At 46.1% G+C, this 14,021-nt stretch overlaps 1 protein-coding gene across 1 annotated transcript in view; it reads right to left on the reverse strand.

Annotated features, from left to right (window-relative positions):
- Positions 1 to 13,800, reverse strand: part of LOC147733082 (uromodulin-like) — an 82,776-nt gene extending 68,976 nt beyond the window's left edge. The window contains exons 1-2 of the mRNA XM_086958922.1: positions 13,601 to 13,800; positions 12,640 to 12,800 (exon numbers count right to left, since the gene is read on the reverse strand). Of these exons, the coding sequence (XP_086815048.1) occupies positions 12,640 to 12,800; positions 13,601 to 13,765 (326 nt within the window). The 5' untranslated portion in view covers positions 13,766 to 13,800. The remainder of the gene's footprint in view (positions 1 to 12,639; positions 12,801 to 13,600) is intronic.
- Between the last annotated feature and the right edge of the window lie 221 nt (positions 13,801 to 14,021).

Below are 14,021 nucleotides of genomic sequence, written 5' to 3' on the forward strand. Positions count from 1 at the left end.
GACTGGTGCTGTGTCAGAAGTGGTCTGAGAATGGGGGGGCCTTCATTGTGCATTATTCTGTGGGCAATGCACAGGGTCTTGAAGTTGACCCGTTCTTTTACTGGCAACCAGTGCAGGTTTCTGAGGGCTGGTTTGTCCGAACTCCTCGCTGTAGTTCCTGTGAGGATTCTTGCAGCCGCATTTTGTGCACATTGAAGTCTGTCGACTATTGAAGGCAATTGAGCATAAGTTTGGCGAGAACATGAAGGGGTCACTACTTAATATTGAATTTAGGAAGAAAATTCGAGTAAAAGTAAACATTTATGAATAAACCATCTTGTTTGTTTAAGTGCCCAATAGGACACTGTGTAACTAGTTTCCACCCAAACGCCATATTGGATTGCATGTTACACCGCCCAGAAGCGTTCAGATGGAAGACTTCAGCTGGAAACAGATTACATTGCAGATCTCTGTAACAAAGCAACCTCACACTGACATGTCCACTAACTCACAAGTGAGGAAATATTTGCAGTAACTGACCGATGAAGAGGGGTGAGACCAAAGCACCTTACCTTTGGAAAGCCACACGAGGGGCCAGGAACGCCGCCACCGCCCGAGAGTCATTCCTTGCATAACATCGCGCCTCCGCTCCGGGACCACAACTCCCGGAAGCCTCAGCGGCGGCGCGCACTTCTGACCCCGCGCCAGCACCCGGAGGCGCTTTAAATTGGGGCTGAGGTCGGCGGAGCCTGGGAGAGACCAAAGCACCTTACCTTTGGAAAGCCACACGAGGGACCAGGAACGCCGCCACCGCCCAAGAGTCATTCCTTGCATAACATCGCGCCGCCACCCCGGGACCACAACTCCCGGAAGCCTCAGCGGCAGCGCGCACTTCTGACCTCGCGCCAGCTCCCGGAGGCGCTTTAAATCGGCGCTGAGGTCAGCTTCGCGAAGCCGGGGCCAAGGGTGGGCCCGTTTAAGCCCGTTCAAGCACGAGCAAGGACGGAACGGGCCAGACCACTAACATCTCCAGTACAGATATAAGGTTAGTGTTAATTCAGACTTTTTTGTGTGGTCCATATGGTTAGGAGGACTAGTAATCTTACATCAGTGATCATGGCGACGCCACCAGAGGCAGCCCTTAATGGTAGAAGGTCTACAGGAGGCTCTTTATTGTGAACACTGGACACTTTCCTGATTAGGGTATCGTCAGCCCTTGCCAAGGATATAGAACTCACGGAAAAAAGGCTATCCTTGGACACCCTGCTTGATAAACGTTCATCTTTGGGGAATTTGGCACCAGCTAGATCACCGTTACCTCGGCAGGAAGATACCCAGGAACACTTCCTCCCTCGGGGGTGGTGAATGTTAATTCTTCACCCAACCTAGATCTTACGGAAGAGCTAAACACGTCTTCATCTATGTCACTACTCCCCCATCCTGGTGCTCGAAAAGTCCCCTCACCTAACATCAAAACTCGCTCAGCTTGTAATGTAAAATCAGGTCCAGCACGGATAGAGGGGGGGTTGTCAGCTAAAAGAAAACGTCCCGGTCCATCCATACAAGCTGAGGGCAGGAAAGCAAAGAACCCAAAGAAGTCTGCCCCAAAGGAGGTGGAAGTAGTAACGCCAGTAGTAACGTCATCTGGTAGCCAAACTCAGACTGTACCACCAACTATTGAAGGTCATGGAGGGCCACAGGTACCTGTAAGGAATGAGCCACTTCTTGATCTAGACCAACCATTTTGGAAAAAAATGGAGGGAACTATAAAAAAGCTATGCAACCCAATATATGATCGGTTGGAGTCTATTGAAAATAGACTGGTGTGTCTGGAACTTTCATTATCAACAGTCCAGAAACAGGTTGGATCACGGCGTAGTGTTCCAAACCTGCAACGGAAATCACCAATAGCCCAAAACCCACCAGATGCTCCCAATTTTGGGGAAACTATTGAGGGAGCCAGAGTCCCTGAGGCAGCTAACGCGTTGACTTCTCTGGCACCACTGCTACCTACACGGCCTGATACTGGGAGCATAGTGGGGACGGAGCAAGGGCCTCATGCTACAGAGATTAGACCAACAGTACCTCTGTCAAATCCATCTTTGGGGCCCGCAGCAAGTACCGTGGGGCCTGTAACAAGATCTGTGGCTACCCTACCGACTATTGATCTCCCACCTGAATCAGCACCGTATGTGGTAATATTAGCGGGAGTACCTCCAGTAGCTCAGGGCAAACGTGAATCTTATGGGGAGTTGAAAAATAAGTGTCTCTTTTGGCTCAATAAGCATCGCCCATTACCACCGAACATTTTTTCAGAAATTCTGTTTGCAAGGAGAGTGAACTGGTTGGGAAGGAGCCCTAAGTCTTCTAAAGGGGACTGTGTCATTTTTAACTCTAAAGGCTGGAGAAGTGTTAACTACATTTGCAGCTGGCCACGATCAGATAAGTCACTTGAGATACAAACTATCCCCCTATCATATTTCTATGGCCCCAGGGTACCCATTGGAAGGGATCCTGTTAGATCGGTAGAGCAAACTAATATACACCCCTTGGGCAACTTAAGGCTGTTCAATAGGTTTCAGGCTTTGTCGGGGTTGAGTGAGTGTGACTGACGCTATGTGCCCCAAAATATCGCTTTAAGTGATGTGTCCCCAGGTATAGGTGAGGATGGGCGTGGAAAGTGGGCAGCTGAAGTGACTGCCAATGATGGTAGATGCATAGAGAAAGGTGCCTGCAGCTCTGTCATGGCAGGTACTAGAAATATAGTCGAGACCTTAGGAGTGGAAGGATTGTTTGTGCAGAACAAGGAATCCCAAGCAACCGTGAGTTCTCTTGTATCCGGAAATTTAGTCTGTGAACATGCTGGGGTGGTATGTCGGACATCGTTCATTTCATGGAATGTGGCGGGTGTGGGGACCAAAATAAACTCACCTGCCTGGATGGAATTTATCGATAACTTTGACATTTGTCTGCTCCAGGAGACTTGGGCGATTGATCCTGTGTTTAAAGAGGGTTATTTAAATGTTTATGTCCCTGCAGTTAAAAGCCACCCAGGTCACCCTAAGGGGGGTCTAATTATTTGGGTTAGACAAAGTCTTAACTGCTATAGCCACTTACACCCTGGGTCAAATTGTGATATACTCACTGTAAGGCTTTCCTTCCCTCTGAATTTGAATATTGACATTTTTAATGTCTATGCTAGGGGTCTCCCAGTGGTTGTTGCCCTGGATACAATGCTTCAGGAAACCCCTGGAAATGTACTACCAATAATAGCAGGTGATTTTAATACCACTTTTGAGCCATTGGGCCCCGAGGATACGCACCTGACGGATGAAGAGGATAGCAGATGGGGGGTCCCCCAGCTAGACACCAACCCTATAAATAAGTGGAACGAGGCTGCAATTCAACTGAAAGGCCTATGTTTGGGGCATAAGTTGAGGGCAGCCAATGGCCGCACATCCTCGGATAGAATGGGCAAAGTAACGTTTGATAATGGCATTAGAGCAAGCCGTATAGACTCTACTTGTTCCACTCAAGCTGTGGTACACCCTTCTTGATATGGAGGTAGTGGACCGCATCGAGAGTGACCATAACCCCGACTCCGCGGTGTTTAATTTGGGTCTAAAGATGGTGGATGAAACGACTAGGGGTCCCTTTAAGTCGAACCTAGTTTTAGCTAATGATGAGCGCCGCTTAAAGTGGTGTCAGGTGGTCGAACACCAGGATATCATTACAGAAATCGAGGAGGGATTGGAAGGTGTCCTGGCAACTATGGAGGTTGAACCTAATGATGGGCTCCCGTATAGAGCTTTTATGGAGGCCCACGATATTTATTTTACTAGTCTGAAAAGCTACTTCTGTAAGACTCGTAAAGGAAAAAGTGTGCAAATTTGAAGATCTGAGAGTTGGTATGATGGCTCCTGTCGTAAAGCCAGGGGGGAGCTATCTAAAGCACTAAAATCAAAGGACCCAAGTGAAGTAAGGGCGGCTAGAGGCAACTATAGGCACAAACAGTTTGTTGCTAAAAAAGCATGGGAAGAGTCTAGTTGGCAGGACCTTAAAGAAGCTTGTAAAGCCAAAAACACAAAAGCTTTTTGGGACTTCTTAAAATGGGGTAGAGATGGGCAACATGAGTCACCTCAAAATAATGTAGCCCAAAGCGCCTGGGTTGAGTACTTTAAACCGCAATACGCCGCTAATGAATCGGGAGGCATGGAGGGAGCATGGGTCCACATTTTCTACACTGAAGTAGTATTTACAGTAAGAGATGTGGACAGAGCGTTAGATCTGGTGACCACGGACCGCGCACCTGGAATGGATTGTGTCCCCGCCGATTTGTTTTTACACAATAAGGGAAGATGGCGACTGTATATCATGCATTTGGCAAATGCCATCGCCCAGGGGATGGAAGTCCCATTTTCATGGAAATTTTCCGGAAATAGTTCCGGTGTTTAAGAAAGGGGACAAGTCGTTAGCAGGTAATTACAGGTCCATCAGCCTGATCGACTCTGTCCAAAAAATCATGGGACGGCTGGTTTGGGGAAAAATCCAGACGTGGATGGATGATAATAACATCTTGAGTCACCTCCAGGCTGGGTTTAGACCCAAGACGAGCACTATAGATCAGGTCTTCCAGTTCATTATTTTATTTTGGCGCACTGTGGTTTTGGACAAAGGTACTCTTTACGCCGTCTTTGTAGACTTAAGGGTGGCTTTTGACTTGGTGCCCCGCAATAAATTGTGGCAAGTGCTAAAGGAATTAGGGATGCCCCCTGAGCTGCTGAGTTTGGTCGTCCGGTTACATGAGGGTACGTTTGCTCGGGTACAGTGGGGGGGGGCAGGGAGATGTTACGGAACCCTTCCCCATTGGGCGAGGGGTGAGGCAGGGTTGCGTCTTGTTCTCGCTCTTTGTGAACGGGGTAGCGAGTTCTCTCCCTGGTCCCGACCGATGCCCCTGTGATGTGCGGTGAGCGAGACCCGATCCTCATGTTTGCGGACAACACCTTATTAATCTCGAAAACCCCTAGTGGCCTGCAGCATGCTCTTAAGCGCTTTGAGGACTTCTGCCTAGAACGGGGTTTGGAAATAAATATAGCCAAAACCAAGTATATGGTCCTTACTAACCGTAAATCTACTGGGTGCACCAAACCTTATAGAGGGAGGATATATATGAACAATTCCCCGCTTGAACAGGTTGAAGCCTTTACCTACCTGGGGGTTACCCTTCAGAAAGATGTCGGTTGGACTAGCCAATTAGAACTAGCAGTCCTTAAGCATCGCCAACAGGCAGGTATCCTTCTCAAAAGGTTTAAATCTTCTGTAACAAAACCCATTAGTCCACTGTTAGAAATATATGGGATGAAGGTACTTAGTTTGGCTCTTTATGGAGCTGAACTATGGGGTTTTGAAAAACTAGGGAGCCTGACCCAAGCAGAAAATGAATTCCTAAGAAAAGCGACTAAGTACCCCGTTGCTGCCTTTAATGTGGGATCTAGGGAAAAAATCTGTCCAAGATCTTGCTTTCCTGCGCCCACTTCTGTATTGGCGCAAGATATGGACCACAGAAGAGCTTCAGCACTATGCAGAGGGTCTAAAAGAAATAATAGCTAAAGACTCCTCCCAAAAAATTCGATGGCTAAAAGCCATAAAGTCTCTGCTAATTAGTTTAGGGATGAGGGAGCTTTGGGATGACCCCTCTTAAAAAGATTTAAAGACAAAATATTGGGAGATGACTACAGCAATGCAAGAATGAAGGGCCTCTCCCTGCACCTTACAGGTCGCTTCCTTGATTTCAAGGGATACCCTAAGCTGGAATTGTATTGGGATGCCATTGAAAAGCAGCTGGACCGTAAACTTTATTTTCAAACTAGAGTAGGCTCCCTTCCAACAAGGTCATTCACAGCTAATTGGGCAGGCGAAAATCATCATGGCAAATGCCCGAGGTGTATAGAAGAACTGGAGAAGATAAGTCATCTCCTTTTTTTCTGTCCTCTCTATGTGGCCCCTAGAAAGATGTGGATCAAACCAATATGTAAATCAATAGGTATCCGCCGACATGAGGAGGCGCTACGAATCTTGTGTACAACCCCAATCGCCCAATTGCCATAGCAGTGGCAAGATTTTTAAAATGGGCATGGATAATCCGGGTAAGAGCTCTATTAACCCCTTCCCTGCTGGCCCGTTTCCGCCCCTGTGCTGTAAACAAATGAACAGGGGCGGGTCATGACGAACCCCAGCCGTCATCAGCACACGAGCACTGTAGTGCATGACGGCTGGGGTTCGTCATCAGCATGGAAGGGGTTAATTTAGACTGAGAATACCATCTAAACTGTTTATTTACATTGTAAATGCTGTGATGTAGCTGGGGCATGAGCCTTGCTATATAGCACCTGGCCCACACAACTGATGAGTTTTATCAATTTTAAGGATGTGTTTTTAGTTATGTGATATACGACAATTGCCTCTTGGAGTTTAATTCTTTTTTAAATCTATTTATTGTATAATCTTTTTAATGATTTTCTAATTAATGGAAAATGTGATTTTATGTCTCGCTTTTAAGACTTAATTGTCGAATAAAGTTTATTTGAATTGACCGATGAAGATATGCACTGGCTGGGCAGAGAAACTGTCATTGTAAAAGGGCCCTGCAGTGGGGCAAGTCTAGATCACCTGTGAAAGGGCCAAGGCCATATAAAGGGCTTATTCACTCCATTGCACTCATGTTTCAGTCAGTACATCCGAAACATGACATACTCGTCCTCTACTCTTGGTGTAATCAGCCCATCCAGCTCAGTGGTCGAAGTGGGGGAAAAAAAGTAGGGAAACTGTGGCTGGAGACTCAGAGGGTGGGGATAACCCAAGGATTGGATCGGTGGGCGGAGTCAGAGGTGTGGCCAGAATGTGCCAAACATCCCAATGTTTAGTATTTGTTTGGCATTTCACCGCCCAGTTACAGCTTATTGTGTTATTGAATTCAACCAATGGATACGCTTGATTATTTAAGGTTTAATATGAGTTATTGGTCTTTAAATACATTCAAAAAGTGGAATATATTTCCAATCACACAATGTCTCAAATATGCTTAAATGTGGAATCACAAGCCATTTGTCTCCAAGCCATGGAGTTTCTCTCATTATCACTTCTCTGCCCTTCTTCCACAAGAGCAGGTCAAACATGAATGGCAAAATATCCTAGTTTGCAAATGTTTTCTATAAAATTATGGCTCTGCCATATTTGTCACATAATACATCATCCACTGCATAATCTTGCAGTTTTAACTAATCATTTTTGTAGCTCAAATGGATAAAAAGCTACTAAAAACATGACTTGAGTTGCTGCAAAGTGGACGACCCTTTGCAAAGGTTGACTGATCACCTTTCTCACTGCTGCATTTGCATGTTATACTGATACTAATGGGGCAGATTCTTTGCAGAGACTTAACATGTGTAAAATTGTCTGAATAATAAAGTATAAGAAAATATATTGCATTACGCTGCAGCCTTTTGTTCTGTTATATAATTTAGTCAACACTGCAGCATCATTTTGTCCCCCATTGCTGCATAATTCCAGTGGCTCCAGAGCAGGTAGCACATGTTAAAAGTGCTTGTGCATGAAGCAGAGAGTGTGAAGTTTGCAAACTTAGTTTGGTGTGTGTGCAAATCCTGCATTGCCGATCCTTGTTGAGTTGCAGCTCCTACTGCTGAAACAAGGCCAATGGAGGTACCAATGGGTGAGGCAGACTGGCCTCGATGGCAGGGCCGGCGTTAGTGCTGGTGGCGCCTTGTGCAACAATGTTTGTAGGTGCCCCCAAAGGTCACCTACGCCTTGAACACTGCACAAAGACAAATATGTATATTTGTGTAAATCACTGTATAGGAAATGTTACAAAAGACAAAGGACTACAAGGTGTAGAAGCCACATGACAACCATACTAGTAGGCAGTATAGTTTAATATCTCACTGTTCTATGTTAGGGTTTTCACTTATAAACTGCAAGTAACAAAAGGATCTCTCTGACACAAGCAGTTACCTACTAACCTAGTTAACATTATGTGCACTTTGTGACCTGCATGGTACATGTTCTTTGCAGCAGGCACATTAACCCTCTGTGCCACCTTTCCAGGAGTCAACCCTTCCAGTAGACTCTGATCTCTCGCTAGGAAGAACATTAATCAACAAAGTTTTCATGACATCGTTATTGTTGCTGAAAGTTACTGGAGGCAGGAAGGAGGCAGCAAGTTTTTAAAAAAACCATAATATACTTGTAAACACTACGCACCCACCCGAAATAGGTACCTGTGAACTCAGTGACAGAGTCACAGTGACTGGATCACTGTTGCTATAGGGTGTGCTGCTTCGTAGGCCTGCCCGCAAGGCTGGAGGTGAACTTCAGTATGGATTGTGGTGGTCAGGCCTTCAAGGTTAACCCACAATTGCCACTTCAAAGGTTCACCTGCTGGTCCTAAGACACCCGGGCTTCTAAGGTCTAGTGGGGCTTTCTAAGTTCTAGCATGGGAATGTGCTCCCTCAGGAGAGTGGTATGGGGGACTGGTCATGAAGGCTGAACCCGGCTCCCCGGTTCCAAATTCGACAGCTCTGGCCATAGTGCCACATCCTCTCCCCCACTGAACACCATACTGCCCCACTGAGAAAAACTCACACTGCCTTCAGCTACAACGCCCCGCTATAAACACCAGGATACGACTTAATTCAAATTATGCATTTGATAAGATTAATATGCTGCCTGGAAAAAAAAATGTAAAAGCAAACACTCATAGGGAGTGCAAGATTAAGTAAAGCATGTGAAATGTAAGCAGAAACAACATGGGGCCCGATGTAGGTAATTCTAAATTACCACTTCAAAAATACCGAATCATACCGATTCGGTATTTAAGAAGTGGTAAATTAGAAGGGGGGAAATGTAGGTATTTCAGATTCGGTAAATACCGAATCGTTAAGATTCGGTATTTACCGATTCTGTAAATACCGAATCGGTAAAGCCCATTGATTCCTATGGGCATTGCAGCCCATAGGAATCAATGGTCATTACCGAATCGGTATTTACCGATTCGGTAAATACCGATTTTTGCAAGGGTGCAGGAGGTGTCACTTTGACACAATTTAGCACCCTGAATTCAGGCTCCCCGGTTCCAAATTCGACAGCTCTGGCCATAGTGCCACATCCTCTCCCCCACTAAACACCATACTGCCCCACTGAGAGAAACTCACACTGCCTTCAGCTACAACCCAATTGTGCCCTGTTATAAACACCAGGATGCGACTTAATTCAAATTATGCATTTGATAAGAGTAATATGCTGCCTGAAAAACAAAAGAGTGAAAGCAAACACTCATAGGGTGGGCAAGATTAAGTAAAACTTACAATGTAATCAGAAACCACATGGTTACCTTAACGATCTCTCACTCACTATTCAGAAATCAGTGAGTGGTTTTACCTAAAAAGTTAAGGACATGACTACAGGGCCCTGCAGGGAACCGTTTCAATGTCAATTCCTTATATCCTTAATAAACGTAAATAGTATGGTTTAAAAAGACTACATCCATAAACAGAGAGGTGCACATTTTGTTTTCCAATCCACCCATCAACCAGGTACTGCAATACCTCCAGGAATGGTGCACTTCCCCACCTGGGGACAACAATGCTGTTCAAAGAAAGACGAGAAAACAAAAGTAGCGCTTCACTGCAAAGTCGGTAAAGTGAGGCTGATGTGTTTGGATGTGAATAAAACCAATCTGGCCACTTTGCAACCACTCTGTTTTGCTTTATTTAGTTATGTATTTATTTTTCATATTTAAAACCTTTTTTTTCTCTCCATTCCGAGGCTGCACTTTGGAATAGAAAAATGTCAGAAAAAGGGTATTTTCCGCAAGAGTGTTTTTCTTTTTTTTTTAATCCATCAGTGAAGTTTTACATTGGGTCTTAAACTGCCATGGTGCAGCTCAGAAATGAAAACATAGGTGATAACTATCTGAACTAGTGCCCCCAGTGAAATCTGTGTGTTTCAAGGATCATTTTTCTGAATGAAACCTAAGCTTGGTCTTGGGCCAAGGTCAGCGGACTCAATAATTCTCGCCTCGGTGCATACTCTAACCATGGGTCCCACTCAGCAACTCTGGGCAATAGCTTGCTTAATCTCCACTAACGGCCCCATCAGTGCCGGGGATGCTTGTCTTCACCTTGGAGATGCCCAGGAGGGACCATCTCACAGGGATAGCCAGGATGGGTTCCCCAGCGGTATAGAGCGCCGGGACGCCCCTTTGCTGGGGCAGCTGTGCGCTTTACAAGTATACGACATTTAACATTTAACATTTATAAGACCTCCTCTATCTAAGCAATAGGTCTGCTGCCCAGAGTCTGAGATACATGTGTAGCACGTGGGCCAGCTATGCTATGCGAAACCCGAGCCTGTGTATCTTTGTACGCTGACTGGCAACTCCAACCCCTATCTAACATCTCTAGTTTGGGGATCTGTTTGCTGAGTCTATTAGAGATTTGTGACCGGAGGGATAGCTTTGCCACCCTTTGAGGTATGTGGCATTTGAAGGATTCGTCTCAGTGAAAGCTTAGCCTGTGTGAAGTATGTACCCTGAAGGATAGACTTGTTATACAAAGTCTGGGATGTGTAGGCCACTTGGAATAGCTCTTGTCACTACAGTAGGAGTCTCTAGAAATCTCTGTAGCACCATGGTAAGCTAGGATTTCTAAACCTGAACCATCCCTGTAACCTTAGGGCTAGCTGCAATAGCCTGAAAAAAATACCATATGGAGTAACTTTGATGTCCCAAAAAGGGACGGAAATAGCTGTCTAATCCGTTAGTTAGAACGCTGTCTGATACTTTAGCCTCTGCAATCTCTCCTTTAAGTGATAGGGATAGGTTTGTTCCCCAAAGCTTGAGGCATATTTATAATGTTGGCTGGCTCTGCCATTTGAGGTTTGACTCTGAATATCTTGACTCTGAATATCTTCAGTTGGCAGTTCTGAAGCCTGAGCCTGTAACCTGAAGAATAATTGTGTGACTCTGTAAAACACGTATAACCCGCAGGCTAGCCTTGCTGCATGAAAGCTGAGCATCAGTTGGGATATCTGTTACCTAAGAGATCGCTGCTTAAAACGCACATCTGTAAGATGTTTGGTACCTGGATGAGTGCGCAGCACCCTAAAGTAATAGCCAATGGCATCTGTGTGCTCTGAATTGTTGTAAACACTATGCGCAACTCCCCCCTCACCGACTCGTGGGAACTGGGGATGGGCATTATGCAGGCCACTACTGCAGCTTGCACAGTTAAGGACTGCGCAACTGTCTGTCCAACAACAAATGTTGTCAGTATATAAGCACATCTTCTGTGTATTTATATGTGCATTAATGAACTGCAAACTATGTCAATGCAACTTTACAATAACAACTCATCACTGTATCAAGATGGTGCTACAGCAATTGCTCTATCTTAAAAGAGTTTATACTACTCAGTATGTTTATATAATGTAGTTAGCATAAAATTTACCTGACAGAGCAGAAGTACATGCCAGATTTTGTTGAGATAAATTAAATTTTATCCCAAAACTGAGACAAATTAAACCAAATTATATGCCTAAACAGCTGCCATTCTACCCTTCTCCTCAATCTATGTGGGTCACGATGCGCTCTATCGTTTATAAGGCTGCACGAAATCTTACAAACTCACCAAGGTAAAAAAGAAGCAGGGGGCTTCAGGGGCTCAACATGGTAATGGTAGACATTCCCATGGCCACAAGGAGTCGCTCAGGGTAACGAGTGAGATGCTGCCTGACCGCTGCCTCCCTCGCTTTGCCATGCACTCAGCTCCCTCCATCTGTCGCTTCTCTACCCCTCACCCATGTAGTTTTGCAGCTGCTCCTCAAGCCAGTCCCTGAATTGCGCCCCACTCCAACTCAGTGGCGTCTCTAGAAGTGATTTTTTTTGGTGTGTCTCACACTCGGCCTCATAAAGGGCAGAGGAGCTCAAGGGGGGGGGGGGGGCACCAAAGCATCCTGATGTGACCATTGTATCGGTCACAGTGGGGGCTGGCAGGTAGCCTCGGCAGTGATGAGTTGTAAATCACTGCACAGCAGGGCCATCAGAGGTGTGCTAACCCAAGACTGATGTCCCGTTCAGTGTTGCTTTGGAAGCCCCTGTTGTTACAGAGGGGAAGCGTGAGGAGGCCGTGGGCACTGCAGAGGCCTTGCTCGAGGCACCTCACAGGGGACACGGCTGAATGTTACAGCTGTAATTTCAATTAGGAGCATTCCTGCCGTCCCGGAACGCTTTTTAAAAATAAAATAGTAGGGGAACGGACTGTATTAATTTTTCAAAGTAGGGGCACGCCGTGCCCTTCCGTCCCAGCCCACTTCTACCACTGATCCAGCTCATTACATGTTGATCTCATCACATTCACTGTATATTCAGCCCATGACAGACATTATATGCTCAACCCCATCACAGTCATCGTGTGATAATCCTATGCCACTCATCACATGCTCGCCCCACCACACTCACGTGTGATTAGCCCAACTCACTCATCACATGCTGGCCCCATCACACTCACGTGTGATTAGACCCTCTCACTCTTTACTGCTCACCCCATCACACCTGTTAGGTACTCACCCAGTCCCAATCATACTCACCCCATTGTTACGTTCAGTGTCGTTGCGAGGGAGACGGGTATGTTGAGAGGATATGAGCAGGAAAAGTCATAAGTAACGTTGTTCCTCGCAACGAGCCCTGACGTATCCACCTCTGCCGGGATTGTGAGATTATTGGAATAAAACACATGGGTGCTGTTAAACTGCAAGTGAAAAAGAGACATTAAGTGATCACACCAGGCACTCAGATAAAGAAGGACATAATAGCAGCTCAGTATGACACACACCAAGGGCCGGAAGAAGATGGGGCAGACACATGGGGGGTGATACATGGAGATCAGAGGGGTGCCCAGTCCACGAGGGTAGGAGATGGGGGTCCCTGATAGGGCACAGAACAGCATCCCTGGGCATGCTGGGCACTTTCATCTGATGAGTTCTTGCATATTAACTAAGAGGCTGATGAAGAGACAGCAAGGTGCAGGGATTGAAACCACGTATAGCTTTATTAAAGTGCAAAACCTCAGGAGTTAACTTCCGCCAGTTTTGAAACAAAAGCAGGAAGATTTTATTTCACCTTCTGCATAGTTAAGACTCATTCACAATTACATAAAGTGTTTCGTTAATTTTTCTCGATTTCACAAACGCGAGTATAGCTTCACACACACCTGGATCTAACCACTCTTGCTGATTGTGAATGGCAAGAAAAGAAGGGGGTCTTCAAAGAACGGAGGTCCCCGTATGGGGCATAGACCCCACTCAGCAGTGCTTTCAGGCCGCCATAAGGGCAGAAATGTTGTTCCATCCCACCACTGGAGCTCACGCCTCATTGTCTGTGACATGTGGTCCGTGAACATGCATGTGCCATGAAACTCTTTCGTGCCTGCCTGTTCTTATGCATAAAAATAAAAAAAAAGGTGTGCTCATTTCCAAAGGCCCCAATGACCTACTGTGCAGAAATGATCGGTCGTGCAGGATTGGGCGACTGCGCAGAAGCTGCTCTCACCGTCAGTTTGTTCCCACAGAATGCTGAGGAGGTGGGGGTGGAGACAACCACCAGAGCAATGCCCTCAACCACTCGTGCACCTGTGCAGGTCGGGTCCAGGAGGTGCAGATTGGCCGCATCAAACCTGCTCTTCTCAAGCTGGCACTTGCTCACTTTCAGCTGCATCTGGCCTGACAGGCACTGCACGATGGGGGGTGGAGGCAAGACTGCAGAGGAAAACAGAGGCGGGAGAGTTCAAATGAGGGACAAGCAGGAAACAATCGAGAAGCAAACAACAAACAAAAGGAATTTAAAAGAAAATCACGGGACACTGAAGCTTTGCTCATTACTGTTCTTTCTGGGGCTGCCCCTTGCCCGCCTTCCTTACGTCCCAGATATTCGTTTTGAGGCTGAGTACACGTGGATGGTACACATATTCAAT

Source organism: Lissotriton vulgaris, chromosome 2_1 (genome assembly GCF_964263255.1).
Source record: "Lissotriton vulgaris chromosome 2_1, aLisVul1.2, whole genome shotgun sequence".
NCBI lineage: Eukaryota > Metazoa > Chordata > Amphibia > Caudata > Salamandridae > Lissotriton > Lissotriton vulgaris.